General features: G+C 45.2%; 1 protein-coding gene and 1 long non-coding RNA gene across 3 annotated transcripts in view; both read left to right on the forward strand.

The window, feature by feature from the left end:
* The window catches only part of LOC110526849 (vacuolar protein sorting-associated protein 13C), a 219,427-nt gene extending 201,836 nt beyond the window's left edge, over positions 1–17,591 (forward strand). For both annotated transcript variants that reach the window (XM_036981697.1, XM_036981698.1), the window contains 7 exons: positions 1,758–1,803; positions 3,836–3,959; positions 8,329–8,443; positions 11,820–11,911; positions 14,626–14,749; positions 15,296–15,379; positions 15,468–17,591. In XM_036981697.1, the coding sequence (XP_036837592.1) occupies positions 1,758–1,803; positions 3,836–3,959; positions 8,329–8,443; positions 11,820–11,911; positions 14,626–14,749; positions 15,296–15,379; positions 15,468–15,569 (687 nt within the window). In that variant the 3' untranslated portion in view covers positions 15,570–17,591. The remainder of the gene's footprint in view (positions 1–1,757; positions 1,804–3,835; positions 3,960–8,328; positions 8,444–11,819; positions 11,912–14,625; positions 14,750–15,295; positions 15,380–15,467) is intronic.
* A 3,413-nt stretch (positions 17,592–21,004) lies between these two features.
* On the forward strand, positions 21,005–21,998 carry LOC110526852. Its single transcript, XR_002474041.2, has 2 exons — positions 21,005–21,280; positions 21,330–21,998. It is a non-coding gene; the product is annotated as an uncharacterized LOC110526852 (long non-coding RNA).
* Positions 21,999–26,597: the final 4,599 nt, after the last annotated feature.

Consider the following 26,597-nt stretch of genomic DNA (forward strand, 5'->3'; position numbering starts at 1 on the left):
TCAGGACCTAAAGTAGGGTTGTCTACCTCTATTGATACAGGACCTAAAGTAGGGTCGTCTCCCTCTATTGATTCAGGACCTAAAGTAGGGTTGTCTACCTCTATTGATACAGGACCTAAAGTAGGGTCGTCTCCCTCTATTGATTCAGGACCTAAAGTAGGGTTGTCTACCTCTATTGATTCAGGACTTAATGTAGGGTCGTCTACCTCTATTGATAAAGGACCTAAAGTAGGGTTGTCTCCCTCTATTGATACAGGACCTAAAGTAGGGTCGTCTACCTCTATTGATACAGGACCTAAAGTAGGGTCGTCTACCTCTATTGATTCAGGACCTAAAGTAGGGTCGTCTACCTCCTATTGATTCAGGACCTAAAGTAGGGTTGTCTCCCTCTATTGATACAGGACCTAAAGTAGGGTTGTCTACCTCTATTGATACAGGACCTACAGTAGGGTCGTCTACCTCTATTGATACAGGACCTAAAGTAGGGTCGTCTACCTCTATTGATACAGGACCTAAAGTAGGGTCGTCTACCTCTATTGATACAGGACCTAAAGTAGGGTCGTTTACCTCTATTGATTCAGGACTTAATCTAGGGTCGTCTACCTCTATTGATACAGGACCTAAAGTAGGGTCGTCTACCTCTATTGATTCAGGACCTAAAGTAGGGTTGTCTACCTCTATTGATACAGGACCTAAAGTAGGGTTGTCTACCTCTATTGATTCAGGACCTAAAGTAGGGTCGTCTACCTCTATTGATACAGGACCTAAAGTAGGGTCGTCTACCTCTATTGATTCAGGACCTAAAGTAGGGTCGTCTACCTCTATTGATTCAGGACCTAAAGTAGGGTTGTCTCCCTCTATTGATACAGGACCTAAAGTAGGGTTGTCTACCTCTATTGATACAGGACCTAAAGTAGGGTCGTCTACCTCTATTGATACAGGACCTAAAGTAGGGTAGTCTACCTCTATTGATACAGGACCTAAAGTAGGGTTGTCTCCATCTATTGATACAGGACCTAAAGTAGGGTTGTCTCCCTCTATTGATTCAGGACCTAAAGTAGGGTCGTCTACCTCTATTGATACAGGACCTAAAGTAGGGTCGTCTACCTCTATTGATACAGGACCTAAAGTAGGGTCGTCTACCTCTATTGATACAGGACCTAAAGTAGGGTTGTCTCCCTCTATTGATTCAGGACCTAAAGTAGGGTCGTTGCTTGTCTTCTGTCCCGGTGGCCTCCTTTAGCAGTCATGATAAGGCCAAGCTTTTCAAAACACAACAACAAATTAACCCTCTTCATTCAGGACAATTTAATGTTAAATGTAATTTCCTCCCGGACAGAGTGGTTTTCAAGAGGTTGTTCTTTCCTGTTAGTCTTGAATAGACCTTTGTGTTGGATACAATGGAGCCCTGACGGTCCTCGCTCCTCTGTCTCTCTCTCCTCTGTCTCTCTCTGTCTCTCTCTGTCTCTCTCTGTCTCTCTCTCTCTCCTCTCTCTCTCTGTCTCTCTGTCTCTCTGTCTCTCTGTCTCTCTGTCTCTCTCTCTGTCTCTCTGTCTCTCTGTCTCTCTCTCTCTGTCTGTCTCTCTCTCTCTGTCTCTCTCTGTCTCTCTCTCTCTCCTCTCTCTCTCTGTCTCTCTGTCTCTCTGTCTCTCTGTCTCTCTGTCTCTCTGTCTCTCTCTCTGTCTCTCTGTCTCTCTGTCTCTCTCTCTCTGTCTGTCTCTCTCTCTCTCTCTCTCTCTCTCTGTCTCTCTCTGTAGGGGGTCGTTGGTGGGGTAACAGGCATCGTCACCAAACCTGTGGAAGGTATGTTTATTCACAACGCTCTGACCTTTTGCTGAACTCTTCTTCTCCTCTCGTCACTCATAAATGTTCCAATACATATTTCCTTTCCAATTTTGTGTGGAAACAGAAGTTTCTCTCAACCCTTCAAAACATTTGGAGGATATATAGAATGTACACTGAGTGGACAAAACATTAGGAACACCTGCTCTTTCCGTGACACAGACTGACCAGGTGAATCCAGGTGAAAGATGTGCTCCCTTATTGATGTCACCTGTTTGTTAAATCCACTTCAATCAGTGTAGATGAAGGGGAGGAGTCAGATTAAAGATGAAGGGGAGGAGTAAGATTAAAGATGAAGGGGAGGAGTCAGATTAAAGATGAAGGGGAGGAGTCCGATTAAAGAGACGTGACATTTTTATGTGTCATTCAGAGGGTGAATGGGCAAGAACAGGGTATGGTAGTAGGTGGCAGGCGCACCTGTTTGTGTCGAACTGCAACGCTGCTGGGTTTTTGACGCTCAACAGTTTCTCATGTGTGTATCAAGAATGGTCCACCCCCACAAAGGACATCTTGACACAACTGTGGGAAGCATTGGAGTCAACATGGACCAGCATCCCTGTGGAACGCTTTTAACACCTTGTAGAGTCAATATGAACCAGCATCCCTGTGGAAACGCTTTCAACACCTTGTAGAGTCAACATGGACCAGCATCCCTGTGGAAACGCTTTCAACACCTTGTAGAGTCAACATGGACCAGCATCCCTGTGGAAACGCTTTCGACACCTTCTAGATCTGATTTGAGTTAAGATCTCAAACAGCCGTCGCCAACGGCGACAGCTGGTCTTACCGGGGTCCGACACTTAACAAAAAATACATTACAGACAAGAGACTTTACAATTGACATACAGTTGCAGTCTGGGAATGTTTTCAGACACATTGACTGTTTCCACATGTTGTTATGTTACAGACTTGTTCTAAAATGGATTCAATTGGGGGGGGGGGGGGGGGGGGTGTTTCTCGCCCTCATCAATCAACACACAATGACATCACAATACCGCAACATGACATCACAATACCGCAACATGACATCACAATACCGCAACATGACATCACAATACCGCATCATGACATCACAATACCGCATCATGACATCACAATACCGCATCATGACATCACAATACCGCATCATGACATCACAATACCGCATCATGACATCACAATACCGCTTCATGACAAAGCAAAAACAGGTTGTTGGATATTTTTAACCAAGACCAACAAATATTTTAATATCATCCACATAAGAGTCACAGCAAAAATATTTAGTATGATTTCTTCTACATTATTTTAGGCCCAGCTTTTGGAACTTTATCTTTCCTGTATATAGCCACTATAGTGTGATCACTGCATCCAATAGGTACAGATACAGCTTTAGAACAAAGTTCTACAGTATTAGTGAAAATGTGATCGATACATGTGGATGATCTTGTTCCTGTCGTGTTTGTAAACACCCTGGTAGGTCGATTAATAACCTGAACCAGATTACAGGCACTGGTTACAGTGAGAAGCTTCCTGTTGAGTGGGTTGATTAATAACCTGAACCAGATTACAGGCACTGGTTACAGTGAGAAGCTTCCTGTTGAGTGGGTTAATTAATAACCTGAACCAGATTACAGACACTGGTTAGAGTAAGAAGCTTCCTCTTGAGTGGACAGCTTGATGAAAACCAGTCAATATTCAGGTCCCCAAGAAAGTAGACCTCTCTGTTTACATCACATACACTATCAAGCATTTCACACCCATTATTTAGATACTGACTGTTAGCCTATAGCAGCCACAACACTTCAATAACACTTGACATAAGATCTTCTCTAAGCATTACGGGGAGGGGGGTGCAACTCGATATTAGGAAGGTGTTCTTAATGTTTTGTACGCTCAGCGTATGTGGAACATGACCTTACTATATTTCCAGTGTAGTTGGTTTTGTGTGTTAACCTTTTCTAAACCTGAGGTCTAACTCTTGTTCGATTCTCTGTCTCTCTATCGCCCCCCTCAGGGGCCAAGAAGGAGGGAGCGGCAGGGTTCTTCAAGGGCATAGGGAAGGGTCTGGTGGGGGTGGTGGCCAGGCCGACAGGGGGCATCGTAGACATGGCCTCCAGCACCTTCCAAGGCATACAGAGGTTAGTAGAGAGACACAGGACACTACAGAGGTTAGTAGAGAGACACAGGACACTACAGGGGTTAGTAGAGACACAGGACACTACAGGGGTTAGTAGAGACACAGGACACTACAGGGGTTAGTAGAGACACAGGACACTACAGGGGTTAGTAGAGACACAGGACACTACAGAGGTTAGTAGAGACAAATACAGGACACTACAGGGGTTAGTAGAGACACAGGACACTACAGGGGTTAGTAGAGACACAGGACACTACAGAGGTTAGTAGAGACAAATACAGAACACTGCAGAGGTTAGTAGAGACACAGGACACTGCATAGGTTAGTAGAGAAACACAGGACACTACAGAGGTTAGTAGAGAGACACAGGACACTAGAGACAAATACAGGACACTACAGAGGTTAGTAGAGAGACACAGGACACTAGAGACAAATACAGGACACTACAGAGGTTAGTAGAGAGACACAGGACACTACAGAGGTTAGTAGAGAGACACAGGACACTACAGAGGTTAGTAGAGACACAGGACACTACAGAGGTTAGTAGAGACAAATACAGGACACTACAGAGGTTAGTAGAGACACAGGACACTACAGAGGTTAGTAGAGACAAATACAGGACACTGCAGAGGTTAGTAGAGGCGGGACACTACAGAGGTTAGTAGAGACACAGGACACTACAGGGGTTAGTAGAGACACAGGACACTACAGGGGTTAGTAGAGACACAGGACACTACAGGGGTTAGTAGAGACGGGACACTACAGGGGTTAGTAGAGACACAGGACACTACAGGGGTTAGTAGAGACACTACAGAGGTTAGTAGAGACACAGGACACTACAGGGGTTAGTAGAGACACTACAGGACACTGCAGAGGTTAGTAGAGACACAGGACACTACAGAGGTTAGTAGAGACACAGGACACTACAGGGGTTAGTAGAGGCGGGACACTACAGGGGTTAGTAGAGACACAGGACACTACAGGGGTTAGTAGAGACACAGGACACTACAGGGGTTAGTAGAGACACAGGACACTACAGGGGTTAGTAGAGACACAGGACACTACAGGGGTTAGTAGAGACGGGACACTACAGGGGTTAGTAGAGACACAGGACACTACAGGGGTTAGTAGAGACACTACAGGGGTTAGTAGAGACACAGGACACTACAGAGGTTAGTAGAGACACTACAGGGGTTAGTAGAGACACAGGACACTACAGGGGTTAGTAGAGACGGGACACTACAGAGGTTAGTAGAGACGGGACACTACAGGGGTTAGTAGAGACACTACAGGGGTTAGTAGAGACACAGGACACTACAGGGGTTAGTAGAGACGGGACACTACAGAGGTTAGTAGAGACGGGACACTACAGAGGTTAGTAGAGACGGGACACTACAGGGGTTAGTAGAGACAGGACACTACAGGGGTTAGTAGAGACAGGACACTACAGGGGTTAGTAGAGACGGGACACTACAGAGGTTATTGTGATTTCATTTGGAATGATTTGTTTAATGTGGTATTGTGTAACATTATTTATGTCTCTGTCTGCCGGTCATAACCATGTTTGTTGCTTTATGTTCTGTACCTTATAATTCTGACTAATTTTGTTAACTGTTCTGTTTTCATTTTGTTTTCTCATAAGTTAATGCCTTGGAGATGTTGTTTTTGTCTTTCTGTTGAGTGAGTATTTGGTGAGATGTGGGAAAGCTTTGGTAATGACTGGTCGGCCATAGTGAACACTTGATGTTCACGTGACCCACACCGGGATCATAGGGGAGGGGTTTGGGATCATAGGGGAGTGTTTGGGATCATAGGGGAGGGGTTTGGGATCATAGGGGAGGGGTTTGGGATCATAGGGGAGAGGTTTGGGACTATAGGGGAGAGGTTTGGGACTATAGGGGAGAGGTTTGGGACTATAGGGGAGAGGTTTGGGACTATAGGGGAGAGGTTTGGGACTATGTGGGGGGGGTTGGGACTATGTGGGAGGGGTTTGGGACTATATGGGAGGGGTTTGGGACTATATGGGAGGGGTTTGGGACTATAGGGGGGGATTTGGGACTATGTGGGAGGGGATTGGGACTATAGGGGAGGGGTTTGGCTGGCATGGAGGGTTAGTTGTCTTTCTCATAGATCAGATTCTGTCAGAGAGGTAAGTGACTGCATGATGTTAAAGTAGTTATTATGCTGTTATAACATGTTACAAAGGAAATGATTGGTTAACGCTCAACATTTAACCCCTCCCCTCCATCATTGTTAACACTGCTTCTGCCCTGACTCCTCCCCCTGCTCCATTCTGCAGCATCGTGAGGTTCCAACAGACTAAACCCATGAGGACTGAACAGACTGGGAGAGAGCACATTGGTCATCACATTGGTCAGATCGCTTATGGAAGCCCCTCCTCCACCTGTTCTCTCCTCTGGGATTGGCCGACTGCACTAAACCCATGAGGACTGAACAGACTGGGAGAGAGCGAGACTATATTGTTACCGTAAATCTCTTAAAGATTAGAGCTGCTGTTCTCAGCAGATCGCTCTGTATCTCAGTAACGTAAACATCACGTTGGTTTCCGACTGCAGTTAGACAAACAGACAAAATAGACTCCTCCTTTGTCAGATCGCTAATAGAAGCCCCTCCTCCACCTGTTCTCTCCTCTGGGATTGGCTGACTGCACGAGCGCACGACCACTGCCATGCAGAGATTGGCAGTTTGGCAACGGTTTTTTGTTGCAAAAAATAAATATATATAAATATAAAATCCACCACATGTCAGGAACCCAAGTTATATCGCCCCCGGGGGCTCCAGGTCTGTGATAGACTGATGTAATGCATCGTAGAGTGGAATGGCGTTTTGTATCGCCCCCGGGGGCTCCAGGTCTGTGATAGACTGATGTAATGCATCGTAGAGTGGAATGGCGTTTTGTACCGCCCCCGGGGGCTCCAGGCCTGTGATAGACTGATGTAATGCATCGTAGAGTGGAATGGCGTTTTGTATCGCCCCCGGGGGCTCCAGGCCTGTGATAGACTGATGTAATGCATCGTAGAGTGGAATGGCGTTTTGTACCGCCCCCGGGGGCTCCAGGTCTGTGATAGACTGATGTAATGCATCGTAGAGTGGAATGGCGTTTTGTATCGCCCCCGGGGGCTCCAGGTCTGTGATAGACTGATGTAATGCATCGTAGAGTGGAATGGCGTTTTGTATCGCCCCCGGGGGCTCCAGGCCTGTGATAGACTGTAATGCATCGTAGAGTGGAATGGCGTTTTGTACCGCCCCCGGGGGCTCCAGGTCTGTGATAGACTGATGTAATGCATCGTAGACTGGAATGGCGTTTTGTATCGCCCCCGGGGGCTCCAAGCCTGTGATAGACTGTAATGCATCGTAGAGTGGAATGGCGTTTTGTACCGCCCCCGGGGGCTCCAGGTCTGTGATAGACTGATGTAATGCATCGTAGAGTGGAATGGCGTTTTGTATCGCCCCCGGGGGCTCCAGGTCTGTGATAGACTGATGTAATGCATCGTAGACTGGAATGGCGTTTTGGGGGGGGGGGGGTGTGCTGGAATGTAGCTGGGTTAGTTTACGTTGGGGGCTGAAATGACTGGACGACACCAGCCAAGTAGACCATTCAGTCTCTACTGTCACTTTACCCCCCCCCCCCCCCCCCCCCTCTCTAGCTTTCTCATAACCTCCCTTCCTCCTCCTCTCACCTCTCAGGTACCTAATGTTGAGCCAAAACATTCCTAATTCCCCAGTGGTTCTGAGATGCCAAAACACACCCCCCCCCCACCATCACATAGTATTAATGTCCATGCACCACCTCATTCATTATCCTTCACAAAGCATATGAATCACCTATCGATTCCTGATAACCTGATGAAATTATTGTTCCATGCTTTCACACTAGAGATAACGAAAGGTGAGATACTGGAACACACACACACACACACACACACGTGCACGCACCGTTTGCCTCCCCCTTTTGGGCTGAACTGGTTTTCTAAGTTAGTGATTTCTTTCAGAAGCAGGATTCTGTTAGTGCTTTGTTGTAATGTTGTCCTACTCTGCTACTGTGTCTGGCTCATTGGGAAGACATTACAGAGCAGTTTTGTTATGAGTTTGGGTTCGAAAGCAAACTACTTCTTGTTCTTGCTCTTGATTCATGAAACCCTTCTGGATGGTGGGGGTTGTGATTGGCTCTGTGAGATATGACGGTGCGTTCTGATTGGCTCTGTGAGATATGACGGTGCTTTCTGATTGGCTCTGTGAGATATGACGGTGCGTTCTGATTGGCTCTCTGAGATTTGACAGTGCATTTTGATCAGGCTGTGAGATCTCTGACGGTGCGTTGCGATCTGACGGCGCGTTGTGATTGGCAGGGTGGCAGAGTCGACAGAGGAAGTGACCAAGCTGAGGCCGGTCAGACTGATCCGAGAGGACGGAATCATCCGACCTTACGACCAGGAGGACGCCAAGGGATACGACCTTTTCCAGGTTAGAAACCCACCTTAGAAGGACACTAAAACACCCATGGCTGGAGGTAGACTTGTCCAGGTTAGCAACCCACCTTAAAAGGACACTAAAACACCCATGGCTGGAGGTAGACTTGTCCAGGTTAGCAACCCACCTTAAAAGGACACTAAAACACCCATGGCTGGAGGTAGACTTGTCCAGGTTAGCAACCCACCTTAGAAGGACACTAAAACACCCATGGCTGGAGGTAGACTTGTCCAGGTCGTAGAAAAAGGGAACCATATAACAACTAGTGCTTTTTCCTATTTCAGTTTCTGCACTTTTCTATTCTAAATTATATGTTTTAATGTTTCCTTATACAGTCTATTATATGTCAATCTGAAAGTGTCATCTTTAAACCAATGAGTTTAATCTTTTGTCTTTACAGAAATGAAACACTCATGTCTTTCTCTTTGACACACCCGATGGCCTTGAAGTGTTTTTCCACTTCTAATTTCCTCCCTGTCCTTTTGTGTTTTTCTCTCTCTCTCTCTCCTTCTCTCTCTCTCTCTCCTTCTCTCTCTCTCTCTCCTTCTCTCTCTCTCTCTCCTTCTCTTTCTCTCCTCCTCTTTCTCTCTTTCTCTCTCTCTCCTTCATGCAGCATGATGAGGAATAGAAGGGGTTGAGGTTGATTATGGGGGTTGTGTGTTTTCTACGTGATGTAATTCAAGTCCTAGTAATCAATTATCTTAGTTCTATCAACGGTCAGTTAAAATGTCTGATCGTTGTCGACACACACACACACACATAGGTGAAGCTCTGTGTCAAAGTTCAAACTCCCTTTTTCTATATCTGGTTTGTAAATGTGTATACTATGCTGATTTCATGACTCTTAATTCAGTTTTCTTCGCTGAAGACTGCATTGTTTTGCATGCCAAAGGGAAAACATCTCTGTCCGTACAATACCTCAGTCTTGTTTTTTTTAAGTCAGGGTTTTTTTTTGTATTACTTTTGCCGAATTAAATCTTTTCCAATTTTATTTCGTATTTACAGAATTAGGAAATTAAACGATTTAGCCTGCTATAATATATGCAGATCATTTGTCCAGCCCTTTATAAACTACCCTATATACAAAAAATAATAATAATAATAAATGATTGAAGATAATATTTTACTAAAGAAATGTAGTCTTGTTCTTTTTGACTAGTAACTAACGATACTCCAGCAGCAATATTTTTATAAAAGGTTCATAGCGTCACCTTGGAAATCACTGCTTTCCTATCTTTATATACAGTATGCACTCATAATGATGCTATACTCTTACATTCGTTTGTCTATGAGTTACTATAACCGTATGCTAAATGATTTAGAAACTGTGCTGTTGTTCAAAGAAGCATGACCAAATTAATGTTATATTTGATAGATACTTTGTAATTATTTTCCAACATATATATATATATATATATTACAATCCATAACTCCCTAGTTAGTCTGACTGCCTTAAACTATATGAATGTATGTTAATGTGACGGGTAATGGTTTGTTTCTATTGGCCAATACATTCACTATGTGACGGGTAATGCTTTGTTTCTATTGGTCAATACATTCACTATGTTCTATTGTCTGTGTGTGATGTCACTTTCAACCTGAAATCTAATAAACCTATATACACTCACTTAATTACATGTGGAAAATCCATTGCGATGATTTGCTCGTTGACGGGTAAAGTTTGCTTAGAAAGGGAAGTTTAGCTACAACATAATCGTGTTGTTGTTATTAGATTACAAATGAAGACATCGATCTGTGTTCCAATACTCATACTCATCCCACTAACCATATTATTCGTGACGTGAATAGAGTATATAGTATGCTTCTTGGTCGGGGTATGGCTATAGTTAGTACGACAAAAGTTCCCGGATGTTGTACTAAATTCAGCAAAACACGAAGTGTACATGCAGTGGACACACTTTCCGTGCTTTTAGGACCCATAATGCAATTCTTCAGAAAATGGGCGTGGCCTCACAACGTTTTCAGATTTGAAGAACATGGCAGAAAATATGCAGAGGAGAGCGGATTGCTTTAGCTAATTATGACAAATGTTAAGCAATGTAATAACTTCTACAATAAGTTTTGTTACACGTTATGTTAGCTGACAACTTAGTATCTATGCTGTCCTTACGAACTGCATAGCATTACAGCAGTATGTACCGGTATGTTAGCTAGTTACCTAACGTTAATTGGCTACTAATAGATCAAACTTGCCAGGCAGTATATTAACGATCTGCCGATCTAATTACCCAACGTTTATTGACTTGATTATTCACATCCTTCTTAGCTAAGTGGTATAGTCGTTGTGCGTTTCAATCGACATTGTTACCCATGGCTATCTATTCCCGATTTCAGAGCACTCTCTCGCAGAATAACTGATGAATTTACAAAACGCTCAACACCCGTAGAATACGGCCGGTGTCAATAAACGTCAGCATAAAAAAAATAAACGCAATTAAATTGTTGCCAGGAGCAGTTCCATTCACCAATGCTCTGGATAACATGAAAACAGCCTAACCAGGTCTGTTAGGGCGAGTCAAACGGACAGAGTGAGGTGTTCTTTAAGTAGCTAGCCGACGTTAGCCAGTCAGCTTGGGTGCTTGACTGCCGTTGAACGCTCGGATCAACACTACTCCTCGCGTGCACTCAACGGACAATCTGGTGTTCTTTAAGTAGCTAGCCGACGTTAGCCAGTTAGCTTGGGTGCTTGACTGCCGTTGAACGCTCGGATCAACACTACTCCTCGCGTGCACTCAACGGACAATCTGGTGTTCTTTAAGTAGCTAGCCGACGTTAGCCAGTTAGCTTGGGTGCCTGACTGCCGTTGAACGCTCGGATCAACACTACTCCTCGTGTGCTCAACTCAAACGCTCTCAATTTTACAAACGGACAATCTGGCAACGCTCTGGATTTGACGAAGGCCCAGAGAGCGCACTATGGCACTCCAGATTTGAATTATACAAACACACCCGAAATCGTAAATTGTTTAGCTAGTCATTTGTTAACGCTTACAAGCTAGCACGCGGTTGCATAGCAACAGCGTCAACAGGTGAGACTAGTACGCTCAACTGAAACAATACCGTTTTGGTTTGCAGTATACTAAAGTGAACTTATAGTATATACTCATTAAGTATGTAGTGTACAGTATGTTAGTATGGGTATTAGAACACAGCAGTGAACTAATAGTATATAGTATATACTCATTAAGTATGTAGTGTACAGTATGTTAGTATGGGTGTTCGAACACAGCAGTGAACTAATAGTATATAGTATATACTCATTAAGTATGTAGTGTACAGTATGTTAGTATGGGTATTCGAACACAGCTCATGTATTTGTATGTTTTCACACATGGATACTGCTCCTTCAGAGGTCAGAGATCAAGCAGCTGGAAGGAGAGATCTTCAGAGAACACTGTTTGTACCCTGGACACAGGAAGACCAACGTCATAGTGACCAACAGGTACATTATGGAAGACTTCAGTTCAACGTGACTCAGGGGTAGACAGTTTGTGTTTGTATATTGGGGATACTGGTTTGGGAAGACACTTAAACCTGAAAAGGGTATTTTTAACAAATTGTGCGTTCAAGGGAAGTATTCAGACCCCTAGACTTTTTTTTCCGCATTTTTTGTTACTTTACAGCTTTATTCTAAAATGGATTAAATAAATACAAATTCTCAGCAATCTACACACCCCATAATGACATCACAATACCCCATAATGACATCACCATACCCAATAGTGACATCATCATACCCCATAATGACATCACCATACCCCATAATGACATCACAATACCCCATAGTGACATCATCATACCCCATAATGATATCACAATACCCCATAATGACATCACAATACCCTATAATGACAAATTGAAAACAGGTTTGCAGACATTTTTTGCAAATGTATTACAAATAAAAAATATAAATACCTTATTTATGTAAGTATTCAGACCCTTTGCTATGAGACTTGAAATTGAGCTAAATTGAGCTCAGGTGCATCCTGTTTCCATTGATCATATTTGAGATGTTTCCACAACTTGATTGGACTCCACCTATGGTAAATTCAATTGATTGGATATGATTTGGAAAGGCACACACAACAAATCGGGTCGAATCAATTGAATTTACCACAGGTGGCCTCCAACGAGGTTGTAGAAACATCTCAAGGATGATCAATGGAAACAAGATGCATCTGAGCTCAATTTCGAGTCTCATAGCAAAGGGTCTGAATAGTTACGTAAATAAGGTATTTCAGTTTTTGATTTGTAATAAATTAGCAACATTTTGTAAAAACCTGTTTTAGCTTTGTATTTGGGTATTGTGTTTAGATTGATGAGGGAAAAATGTATTTAATCCATTTTAGACTAAGGTAACGTAACAAATTAAGGGAAAGGGTCTGAATACTTTCCTAATGCACCGTGTGTAAAACTACAGGACCAGTCAAACGTTTGGACACACCTGCTCATTCCAGGGTTTTTCTTTATTTTCAACTGTTTTCTACATTGCAGAATAATAGTGAAGACATCAACACTGTGAAATAACACATATGGAATCATGTAGTAACCAAAAAAAGTGTTAAATAAATAAATATATTTGAGATTATTCAAAGTAGCCACCCTTTGCCTTGATGACAGCTTTGCACACTCTTGGCATTCTCTCAACCAGCTTCACCTGGAATGCTTTTCCAACAGTCTTGCAGGAGTTCCCACATATGCTGAGCACTTGTTGGCTGTTTTTCCTTCACTCCGCGGTCCAACTCATCCCTAACCATCTCAATTGGTTTGAGGTCTGGTGATTGTGGAGGCCAGGTCATCTGATGCAGCACTCCATCACTCTCATTCTTGGTCAAATAGCCCTTACAAAGCCTGGAGGTGTGTTGGGTCATTGTCCTGTTGCTAAACAAAAGATAGTCCCACTAAGCGCAAACCAGGTGGGATGCGTATCGCTGTAGAATGCTGTGGTAGCCATGCTGGTAAGTATGTCTTGAATTCTAAATAAATCACAGAAAGTGTCACCAGCAAAGCACCCCCACACCATCACACCTCCTCCTCCTCCATGCTTCACGGTGGGAACCACACATGCGGAGATCATCCGTTCACCACCTTACGAGAAGACATTGCGGTTGGAATCGAAAATCTCATATTTGGACTCATCAGGACAGATTTCCACCGGTCTAATGTCCATTGCTCGTGTTTCTAGACCCAAGCAAGTCTCTTCTTCTTGTTGGTGTCCTTTAGTAGTGGTTTCTTTGCAGTAATTCAACCATGAAGACCTGATTCACACAGTCTCCTCTGAACAGTTGATGTTGAGATGTGTCTGTTACTTGAACTCTGTTAAGCGTTTATTTGGGCTGCAATCTGAGGTGCAGTTAACTTTAATGAACTTATCCTCTGCAGCAGAGGTAACTCTGGGTCTTCCTTTCCTGTGGCGGTCCTCGTGAGAGACAGTTTCATCATAGCGCTTGATGGTTTTTGCGAACAGCGCTTGAAGAAACTATCAAAGTTCTTGACATTTTCCGGATTGACTGACCTTCATGTCTTAAAGTAATGATGGACTGTCTTTTCTCTTTGATTATTTGAGCTGTTCTTGCCATAATATGGACTTTGTATTAGCCCTATTTGGTAAATCTTCTGTATACCACCTCTACCTTGTCACAACACAACCGATTGGCTCAACCGCATTAAGAAGGAAAGAAATTCCACAAATGTACTTTTAACAAGGCACACCTGTTAATTGAAACACATTCCAGGTGACTACCTCATGATGCTGGTTGAGAGAATGCCAAGAGTGTGCAAAGCTGTCATCAAGGCAAAGGATGGCTACTTTGAATAATCTTTTGATAACTTTTTTGGTCACTACATGATTCCATATGTGTTATTTCATCGTTTTGATGTCTTCACTATTATTCTACAATGTAGACAATAGTAAAAAAAAAAAAAAAAATGTAAAAATAAACTAGAATGAGTAGCTGTCTCCAAACTTTTGACTGGTACTGTAGATAGACAGACGGATACGATACAGTATCGATATATTCATTAAAAACTCCTGCATTCATTGTGTATGAATGAACGTTACTGTCGGTGAAGTAGAATTATTGTGATATTGAGGTTGTCATGTATTTTCACCCCGTTATCACCTTCTGCCCCGCGACATCTCTTCTCCTCCTACAGGAGAGTGATGTGTGTGAAGGAGGTGGAGTTTGTGGGACACTTCAACAAAGAGTGGGAGTGTCTGTTTGAGCATTTCTCAAGGCCTCCATACGTGGAAGGAGGAGACCTGATGATCTACTGCAAGGTCTGCCTGAGACATTTTCACCTGACACATTAAATAGCATCCTTAGGTCCAGTCGGGAACTATTTAAAATTCACTCGCTTGCTTACTTACCTAGTTACTTGCATCCTTATCTCCTTGGGTTTTGTATTGGACTGAATCTCTTTGTAGGACTATAGGAACAGAACAAGTTGTATTGGACTGAATCTCTTTGTCTGACGGCAGGAACAGAACAAGTTGTATTGGACTGAATCTCTTTGTAGGACTATAGGAACAGAACAAGTTGTATTGGACTGAATCTCTTTGTAGGACTATAGGAACAGAACAAGTTGTATTGGACTGAATCTCTTTGTAGGACTATAGGAACCTAACAAGTTGTATTGGACTGAATCTCTTTGTAGGACTATAGGAACAGAACAAGTTGTATTGGACTGAATCTCTTTGTAGGACTATAGGAACAGAACAAGTTGTATTGGACTGAATCTATAGGAACAGAACAAGTTGTATTGGACTGAATCTATAGGAACAGAACCAGTTGTATTGGACTGAATCTCTTTGTTTTGACGACAGGAACAGAACAAGCTGAAGTTCCAAAAGAGAGATGGACAGGAACCCATGAGAGTGCTGCACCTCAAGAACCCTGCCACTGCCCAGGTCCCGATAATACACCTTTATGTGTGTGTGTGTGTGTGTGCTTGTGTTCGACCCACAGTACCTAACGGCCTCTCCTCCTCCTCTGTAGAAACTGTGTGAGGCCATAGAGCAGGCCCAGTCGGCCCAGAGGCAGCATCGGATGGTGAAGCAAAAATCACAGCGCTTTCTCAAACTGGGAGACAAGTGTTGATGTCATCGCCGGCCCGGAACGATGTCATGGTTACCCAGAATGATGTCATGGTTACCCGGAACGATGTCATGGTTACCCGGAACGATGTCACCGCTGCCCGGCATGAAGTCCTGATTACCCAGAATGATGTCATAGTTACCCAGCCTGATGTGATCGCTACTCAGTAGGTGATCACCACCCAGAATGATGTCATGGTTACCCAGCCTGATGTGATCCCTACTCAGTAGGTGATCACCACCCAGAATGATGTCATAGTTACCCAGCCTGATGTGATCGCTACTCAGTAGGTGATCACCACCCAGAATGATGTCATGGTTACCCAGCCTGATGTGATCGCTACTCAGTAGGTGATCACCACCCAGAATGATGTCATAGTTACCCAGCCTGATGTGATCGCTACTCAGTAGGTGATCACCACCCAGAATGATGTCATGGTTACCCAGAATGATGTCATAGTTATCCAGCCTGATGTGATCGCTACTCAGTAGGTGATCACCACCCAGAATGACGTCATGGTTACCCAGAATGATGTCATAGTTATCCAGCCTGATGTGATCGCTACTCAGTAGGTGATCACCACCCAGAATGATGTCATAGTTACCCAGCCTGATGTGATCGCTACTCAGTAGGTGATCACCACCCAGAATGATGTCATAGTTACCCAGCCTGATGTGATTGCTACTCAGTAGGTGATCACCACCCAGAATGATGTCATGGTTACCCAGAATGATGTCATAGTTATCCAGCCTGATGTGATCGCTACTCAGTAGGTGATCACCACCCAGAATGATGTCATGGTTACCCAGCCTGATGTGATCGCTACTCAGTAGGTGATCACCACCCAGAATGATGTCATGGTTACCCAGCCTGATGTGATCGCTACTCAGTAGGTGATCACCACCCAGAATGATGTCATGGTTACCCAGCCTGATGTGATCGCTACTCAGTAGGTGATCACCACCCAGAATGATGTCATAGTTACCCAGCCTGACGTGATCGCTACTCAGTAGGTGATCACCACCCAGAATGATGTCATGGTTACCCAGCCTGATGTGATTGCTACTCAGTAGGTGATCACCACCCAGAATGATGTCATAGTTACCCAGCCTGATGTGATCGCTACTCAGTAGGTGATCACCACCCAGAATGATGTCATAGTTACCCAGCCTGATGTGATCGCTACTCAGTAGGTGATCACCACCCAGAATGATGTCATAGTTACCCAGCCTGATGTGATCGCTACTCAGTAGGTGATCACCACCCAGAATGATGTCATAGTTACCCAGCCTGATGTGATCGCTACTCAGTAGGTGATCACGACCCAGAATGATGTCATAGTTACCCAGCCTGACGTGATCGCTACTCAGTAGGTGATCACCACCCAGAATGATGTCATGGTTACCCAGCCTGATGTGATTGCTACTCAGTAGGTGATCACCACCCAGAATGATGTCATAGTTACCCAGCCTGACGTGGTCGCTACTCAGTAGGTGAGGTGATCACCGCCCAGAATGATGTCATAGTTACCCAGCCTGATGTGATCGCTACTCAGTAGGTGATCACCACCCAGAATGATGTCATAGTTACCCAGCCTGACGTGGTCGCTACTCAGTAGGTGAGGTGATCACCGCCCAGAATGATGTCATGGTTACCCAGCCTGATGTGATCGCTACTCAGTAGGTGATCACCACCCAGAATGATGTCATGGTTACCCAGCCTGATGTGATCGCTACTCAGTAGGGGATCACCGCCCAGAATGATGTCATAGTTACCCAGCCTGATGTGATCGCTACTCAGTAGGTGATCACCACCCAGAATGATGTCATAGTTACCCAGCCTGACGTGATCACTACTCAGTAGGTGATCACCACCCAGAATGTCACCACTGCTCAGCCGGTACACTGTTCCTGCTACTGTACTGCCCAGCCCAACACACTGCTACTGTACTGCCCAGCCCAACACACTGCTACTGCCCAGCCCAACACACTGCTACTGCCCAGCCCAACACACTGCTACTGTACTGCCCAGCCCAACACACTGCTACTGCCCAGCCCAACACACTGCTACTGTACTGCCCAACACACTGCTACTGTACTGCCCAGCCCAACACACTGCTACTGTACTGCCCAGCCCAACACACTGCTACTGTACTGCCCAGCCCAACACACTGCTACTGTACTGCCCAGCCCAACACACTGCTACTGTACTGCCCAGCCCAACACACTGCTACTGTACTGCCCAGCCCAACACACTGCTACTGTACTGCCCAGCCCAACACACTGCTACTGCCCAGCCCAACACACTGCTACTGCCCAGCCCAACACACTGCTACTGCCCAGCCCAACACACTGCTACTGCCCAGCCCAACCCAACACACTGCTACTGTACTGCCCAGCCCAACACACTGCTACTGCCCAGCCCAACCCAACACACTGCTACTGCCCAGCCCAACACACTGCTACTGTACTGCCCAGCCCAACACACTGCTACTGTACTGCCCAGCCCAACACACTGCTACTGTACTGCCCAGCCCAACACACTGCTACTGTACTGCCCAGCCCAACACACTGCTACTGCCCAGCCCAACACACTGCTACTGTACTGCCCAGCCCAACACACTGCATCTGCCCAGCCCAACACACTGCTACTGTACTGCCCAGCCCAACACACTGCTACTGTACTGCCCAGCCCAACACACTGCTACTGTACTGCCCAGCCCAACACACTGCTACTGTACTGCCCAGCCCAACACACTGCTACTGTACTGCCCAGCCCAACACACTGCTACTGTACTGCCCAGCCCAACACACTGCTACTGCCCAGCCCAACCCAACACACTGCTACTGCCCAGCCCAACACACTGCTACTGTACTGCCCAGCCCAACACACTGCTACTGTACTGCCCAGCCCAACACACTGCTACTGCCCAGCCCAACCCAACACACTGCTACTGCCCAGCCCAACACACTGCTACTGTACTGCCCAGCCCAACACACTGCTACTGTACTGCCCAGCCCAACACACTGCTACTGTACTGCCCAGCCCAACACACTGCTACTGTACTGCCCAGCCCAACACACTGCTACTGTACTGCCCAGCCCAACACACTGCTACTGTACTGCCCAGCCCAACACACTGCTACTGTACTGCCCAGCCCAACACACTGCTACTGTACTGCCCAGCCCAACACACTGCTACTGTACTGCCCAGCCCAACACACTGCTACTGTACTGCCCAGCCCAACACACTGCTACTGCCCAGCCCAACCCAACACACTGCTACTGCCCAGCCCAACACACTGCTACTGTACTGCCCAGCCCAACACACTGCTACTGTACTGCCCAGCCCAACACACTGCTACTGCCCAGCCCAACACACTGCTACTGTACTGCCCAGCCCAACACACTGCTACTGTACTGCCCAGCCCATCACACTGCTACTGTACTGCCCAGCCCAACACACTGCTACTGTACTGCCCAGCCCAACACACTGCTACTGCCCAGCCCAACACACTGCTACTGCCCAGCCCAACACACTGCTACTGTACTGCCCAGCCCAACACACTGCTACTGTACTGCCCAGCCCAACACACTGCTACTGTACTGCCCAGCCCAACACACTGCTACTGCCCAGCCCAACACACTGCTACTGCCCAGCCCAACACACTGCTACTGTACTGCCCAACACACTGCTACTGCCCAGCCCAACACACTGCTACTGTACTGCCCAGCCCAACACACTGCTACTGCCCAGCCCAACACACTGCTACTGCCCAGCCCAACACACTGCTACTGTACTGCCCAGCCCAACACACTGCTACTGTACTGCCCAGCCCAACACACTGCTACTGTACTGCCCAGCCCATCACACTGCTACTGTACTGCCCAGCCCAACACACTGCTACTGTACTGCCCAGCCCAACACACTGCTACTGCCCAGCCCAACACACTGCTACTGCCCAGCCCAACACACTGCTACTGCCCAGCCCAACACACTGCTACTGTACTGCCCAGCCCAACACACTGCTACTGTACTGCCCAGCCCAACACACTGCTACTGCCCAGCCCAACACACTGCTACTGCCCAGCCCAACACACTGCTACTGCCCAGCCCAACACACTGCTACTGTACTGCCCAGCCCAACACACTGCTACTGCCCAGCCCAACACACTGCTACTGCCCAGCCCAACACACTGCTACTGCCCAGCCCAACACACTGCTACTGCCCAGCCCAACACACTGCTACTGTACTGCCCAGCCCAACACACTGCTACTGTACTGCCCAGCCCAACACACTGCTACTGCCCAGCCCAACACACTGCTACTGTACTGCCCAGCCCAACACACTGCTACTGTACTGCCCAGCCCAACACACTGCTACTGCCCAGCCCAACACACTGCTACTGCCCAGCCCAACACACTGCTACTGTACTGCCCAGCCCATCACACTGCTACTGTACTGCCCAGCCCAACACACTGCTACTGTACTGCCCAGCCCAACACACTGCTACTGCCCAGCCCAACACACTGCTACTGCCCAGCCCAACACACTGCTACTGTACTGCCCAACACACTGCTACTGCCCAGCCCAACACACTGCTACTGTACTGCCCAGCCCAACACACTGCTACTGCCCAGCCCAACACACTGCTACTGCCCAGCCCAACACACTGCTACTGTACTGCCCAGCCCAACACACTGCTACTGTACTGCCCAGCCCAACACACTGCTACTGCCCAGCCCAACACACTGCTACTGCCCAGCCCAACACACTGCTACTGTACTGCCCAGCCCAACACACTGCTACTGTACTGCCCAGCCCAACACACTGCTACTGTACTGCCCAGCCCAACACACTGCTACTGTACTGCCCAGCCCAACACACTGCTACTGCCCAGCCCAACACACTGCTACTGTACTGCCCAGCCCAACACACTGCTACTGTACTGCCCAGCCCAACACACTGCTACTGTACTGCCCAGCCCAACACACTGCTACTGTACTGCCCAGCCCAACACACTGCTACTGCCCAGCCCAACACACTGCTACTGTACTGCCCAGCCCAACACACTGCTACTGTACTGCCCAGCCCATCACACTGCTACTGTACTGCCCAGCCCAACACACTGCTACTGTACTGCCCAGCCCAACACACTGCTACTGCCCAGCCCAACACACTGCTACTGCCCAGCCCAACACACTGCTACTGTACTGCCCAGCCCCACACACTGCTACTGTACTGCCCAGCCCAACACACTGCTACTGCCCAGCCCAACACACTGCTACTGTACTGCCCAGCCCAACACACTGCTACTGCCCAGCCCAACACACTGCTACTGTACTGCCCAGCCCAACACACTGCTACTGTACTGCCCAGCCCAACACACTGCTACTGCCCAGCCCAACACACTGCTACTGTACTGCCCAGCCCAACACACTGCTACTGTACTGCCCAGCCCAACACACTGCTACTGCCCAGCCCAACACACTGCTACTGTACTGCCCAGCCCAACACACTGCTACTGTACTGCCCAGCCCAACACACTGCTACTGTACTGCCCAACACACATTTGCACTAAAGAAAAGCCATGCATTAGTGTTTACAGTCCTGTTTACTAATGAGTCACTGCTGCCTTATGGAGAAGAAATCAAATCTGATAATTTGAATGTTATTAAATAATTTTGATAATATCTGAATCAATGATAGGAAGGTTGTTGTTTTTCGTTGACACAGATCCCTCCAGAATCAATGATAGGAAGGTTGTTGTTTTTCGTTGACACAGATCCCTCCAGAATCAATGATAGGAAGGTTGTTGTTTTTCGTTGACACAGATCCCTCCAGAATCAATGATTTGTAATTGAAAAGGGTACAATAAAAAACAATATATATATATATAAATTAGACGAAGGATCTATAAAAATGTGTTGTTTGTTTTGTCTTTGCTTTTCTTTGTAATGTTTGCAGATGTCTGATTTTAAGGGTGTCAATGATTCGTTGATCTGACTGCTGTACAAACAGAGGTGATTTTTACATGGACGATGGTATTGACAAGTCAGTTATTCATTGTTTCTACAGGTTTATCTTCTTTTGGAGGAGAAATATGCACTTAACTCTTTCAAATGTTTCCTTTTGATGAACAATCATGTTCCTGACACAATATCAATCTGTCTTGAAATGGGAGGTCATTTTGTAATACCTGTTAGTTCATGTAAAGTGATGTACTGTGCGCATCTGCAGTATAGACTACGTAGACCAGGTGAGAGTCCAATGACCGGTGTACTGAAAACTATGCAACGTTACGTTTCATATATGTTGCTGTGATCTATTCAAATAACTACGGATGAGCCATATTCTGCCCTAATCTATCCTGCTGACCTTGGTGTATTAAATAAGTAATTCAACACAAACAATTAAATCTTTTAAATATACATTGTCTCTGTGTGTATTTAGCTAATCTATAATAACAAGGAGGAACGTCAACGACCTAGCTAATCGAGTTAGGTTATATCATATGATACGAGGAGGAAGCCAACAGAGTTAGGTTATATCATATGATACAAGGAGGAAGCCAACGACCTAGCTAATTGAGTTAGGTTATATCATATGATACGAGGAGGAAGCCAACATAGTTAGGTTATATCATTTGATACAAGGAGGAAGCCAACGACCTAGCTAATTGAGTTAGGTTATATCATATGATACGAGGAGGAAAGCCAACGACCTAGCTAATTGAGTTAGGTTATATCGTATGATACGAGGAGGAAGCCAACAGAGTTAGGTTATATCATATGATACAAGGAGGAAGCCAACGACCTAGCTAATTGAGTTAGGTTATATCATATGATACGAGGAGGAAAGCCAACGACCTAGCTAATTGAGTTAGGTTATATCGTATGATACGAGGAGGAAGCCAACGACCTATCTAATCGAGTTAGGTTATATCATATGATACGAGGAGGAAGCCAACAGAGTTAGGTTATATCATATGATACAAGGAGAAAGCCAACGACCTAGCTAATTGAGTTAGGTTATATCGTATGATACGAGAAGGAAGCCAACGACCTAGCTAATTGAGTTAGGTTATATCATATGATACGAGGAGGAAGCCAACAGAGTTAGGTTATATCATATGATACAAGGAGGAAGCCAACAGAGTTAGGTTATATCATATGATACAAGGAGGAAGCCAACATAGTTAGGTTATATCGTATGATCCGAGGAGGGAAGCCAACGACCTAGCTAATTGAGTTAGGTTATATCGTTTGATACGAGGAGGCAAGCCAACGACCTAGCTAATTGAGTTAGGTTATATCGTATGATACGAGGAGGAAGCCAACGACCTATCTAATTGAGTTAGGTTATAACGTATGATACGAGGAGGAAGCCAACAGAGTTAGGTTATATCGTATGATACAATGAGGAAAGTCAACGACCTAGCTAATTGAGTTAGGTTATATCATCTGATACATGGAGGGAAGCCAACCACCTAGCTAATTGAGTTAGGTTATATCATATGATACGAAGAGGAAGCCAACAGAGTTAGGTTATATCATATGATACAAGGAGGAAGCCAACATAGTTAGTTTATATTGTATGATCCGAGGAGGGAAGCCAACGACCTAGCTAATTGAGTTAGGTTATATCGTATGATACGAGGAGGAAGCCAACGACCTAGCTAACTGAGTTCGGTTATATTGTATGATACGAGGAGGAAGCCAACGACCTAGCTAATTGAGTTAGGTTATAACGTATGATACGAGGAGGAAGCCAACAGAGTTAGGTTATATCGTATGATACAAGGAGGAAAGTCAACGACCTAGCTAATTGAGTTAGGTTATATCATATGATACATGGAGGGAAGCCAACCACCTAGCTAATTGAGTTAGGTTATATCATATAATACGAGGAGGAAGCCAACCACCTAGCTAATCGAGTTAGGTTATATCATATGATACGAGGAGAAAATCACCAGGCTGTACACAGTTACAGTATTGCACACTACGTCCCAAATCACACACTATTCCCCCATGGGCCCTGGTCAAATGTTTTGCACTACATAGGGAATAGGGTACCATTTAGGATGCAGAGTGTGTAACAGTTAACAGTAGCTGTGTGTGTGACTCATAAAGACTGTGTGTTTTTACCAGCGTATCAAACGTGAATGACGAATGAGAAGCGACAGCCTCTGATACCTATTTTTACGACCCTGAGGTTTCACAGCTCGGATGTCCTGCTGTGTGCTGTTCAAAGCCGTCCAGTCAAACAGTCCTACGTCAGTCCGGAGTACTGAAACGCACTTATACACACGTTAAAGTATGTTGTCAAAAGTGGTAGTGGCTACGAGTGATGAAGGAGACCCCGCTGTGAACAAAGCAGACAAACAGTCCAACACTAGTAAGGAATACCAGACAGAGATACTGACACACTACACACTTTAAACACGATGTACTGGTGCTGCTGGTAGAGTCTACTGGTGTATATTTCCCACTGTCAACAGGTTCAAAACAGACCAATCAAAAAGCCAGTACTAGGTGAGGAACAGCAGAATGGAGCAGACTACTGAAACACATTATACTAGGTGAGGAACAGCAGAATGGAGTAGACTACTGAAACACATTATACTAGGTAAGGAACAGCAGAATGGAGTAGACTACTGAAACACATTATACTAGGTAAGGAACAGCAGAATGGAGTAGACTACTGAAACACATTATACTAGGTAAGGAACAGCAGAATGGAGTAGACTACTGAAACACATTATACTAGGTAAGGAACAGCAGAATGGAGTAGACTACTGAAACACATTATACTAGGTGAGGAACAGCAGAATGGAGCAGACTACTGAAACACATTATACTAGGTGAGGAACAGCAGAATGGAGTAGACTCCTGAAACACATTATACTAGGTGAGGAACAGCAGAATGGAGTAGACTACTGAAACGTACTAGGTAAGGAACAGCAGAATGGAGTAGACTACTGAAACACATACTAGGTGAGGAACAGCAGAATGGAGTAGACTACTGAAACACATTATACTAGCTGAGGAACAGCAGAATGGAGCAGACTACTGAAACACATTATACTAGGTGAGGAACAGCAGAATGGAGTAGACTACTGAAACACATTATACTAGGTAAGGAACAGCATAATGGAGTAGACTCCTGAAACACATTATACTAGATCAGGAACAGCAGAATGGAGCAGACTACTGAAACACATTATACTAGGTAAGGAACAGCATAATGGAGTAGACTCCTGAAACACATTATACTAGATCAGGAACAGCAGAATGGAGTAGACTACTGAAACACATTATACTAGGTGAGGAACAGCATAATGGAGTAGACTACTGAAACACATTATACTAGGTGAGGAACAGCAGAATGGAGTAGACTACTGAAACACATTATACTGGGTGAGGAACAGCATAATGGAGTAGACTACTGAAACACATTATACTAGGTGAGGAACAGCAGAATGGAGCAGACTACTGAAACACATTATACTAGCTGAGGAACAGCAGAATGGAGCAGACTACTGAAACACATTATACTAGGTGAGGAACAGCAGAATGGAGTAGACTACTGAAACACATTATACTAGGTAAGGAACAGCATAATGGAGTAGACTCCTGAAACACATTATACTAGATCAGGAACAGCAGAATGGAGCAGACTACTGAAACACATTATACTAGGTGAGGAACAGCAGAATGGAGTAGACTACTGAAACACATTATACTAGGTGAGGAACAGCAGAATGGAGTAGACTACTGAAACACATTATACTAGGTGAGGAACAGCAGAATGGAGTAGACTACTGAAACACATTATACTAGGTGAGGAACAGCAGAATGGAGTAGACTACTGAAACACATTATACTAGGTAAGGAACAGCAGAATGGAGCAGACTACTGAAACACAGGTAAGGAACAGCAGAATGGAGTAGACTACTGAAACACAGGTAAGGAACAGCAGAATGGAGTAGACTACTGAAACACATTATACTAGGTGAGGAACAGCAGAATGGAGTAGACTACTGAAACCTTATACATGTGGTGGTGGTAGGGCCTACTAGTGGTAAAAATATAAAATAACTACAGTTGAAGTCGAAAGTTTACGTACACTTCGGTTGGAGTCATTAAAACTCATTAAAACCACTCCACAAATTTCTTGTTAACAAAATATAGTTTTGGCAAGTCGGTTAGGACATCTACTTTGTGCATGACACAAGTAATTTTTCCAAGAATTGTTTACAGACAGATTATTTAACTTAGAATTCACTGTATCACAATTCCAGTGGGTCAGAAGTTTACATACACTAAATTGACTGTGCCTTTCCAGAAAATGATGTCATTGCTTTAGAAGCTTCTGATAATGAGGCTAATTGACATCATTTGAGTCAATTGGAGGTGTACCTGTGGGTGTATTTCAAGTGTCCGTAAACTCCATTAATCTCATCGAGTCAGAAAGGTAGGAGAGAGGAAGGCGCGCGGTTTAAAGTGTAATTTGGCTTCTGCACATAGGAATTCATTATAACAACGTCACCTCTAATATTATTCAAAGTAGCCGGAGTTAATGCAAATGTATGCAGCGCATCTCATTAACATCTCATTAATCCTGTTGACATTACTATTGTTATTATTCAGAGTGTAGTTAACCAAATGCAGCGTTATTCATGTTTTTAAACCTCGGCTTTGTACTTTCTTTTTCCTTTTGATCGTCTGGCGGGGTTTCTGATGAAATGACTGAGACACTGTAATTACGGATTCATCTGAAGACAGACTAAAGTGTATTGTACGACTGTATTATGAAGATACACTGAGTGTTACAAAACAGGAGCAACTTTATAATATTGAGTTGTTCCCTCTCTCTCCCCCCTCCTCCCCCTCAGAACAGCCTCAATTCATCGGGTCATGGACTCTACTAGGTGTCGAAAAGCGTTCCACAATGTTGACTCCAATGCTTCCCACAGTTGTGTCAAGTTGGCCGGGATGTCCTTTGGGTGGTGGACCATTCTTGATACA

Source organism: Oncorhynchus mykiss, chromosome 6 (genome assembly GCF_013265735.2).
Source record: "Oncorhynchus mykiss isolate Arlee chromosome 6, USDA_OmykA_1.1, whole genome shotgun sequence".
Classification (NCBI taxonomy): Eukaryota; Metazoa; Chordata; class Actinopteri; order Salmoniformes; family Salmonidae; genus Oncorhynchus; species Oncorhynchus mykiss.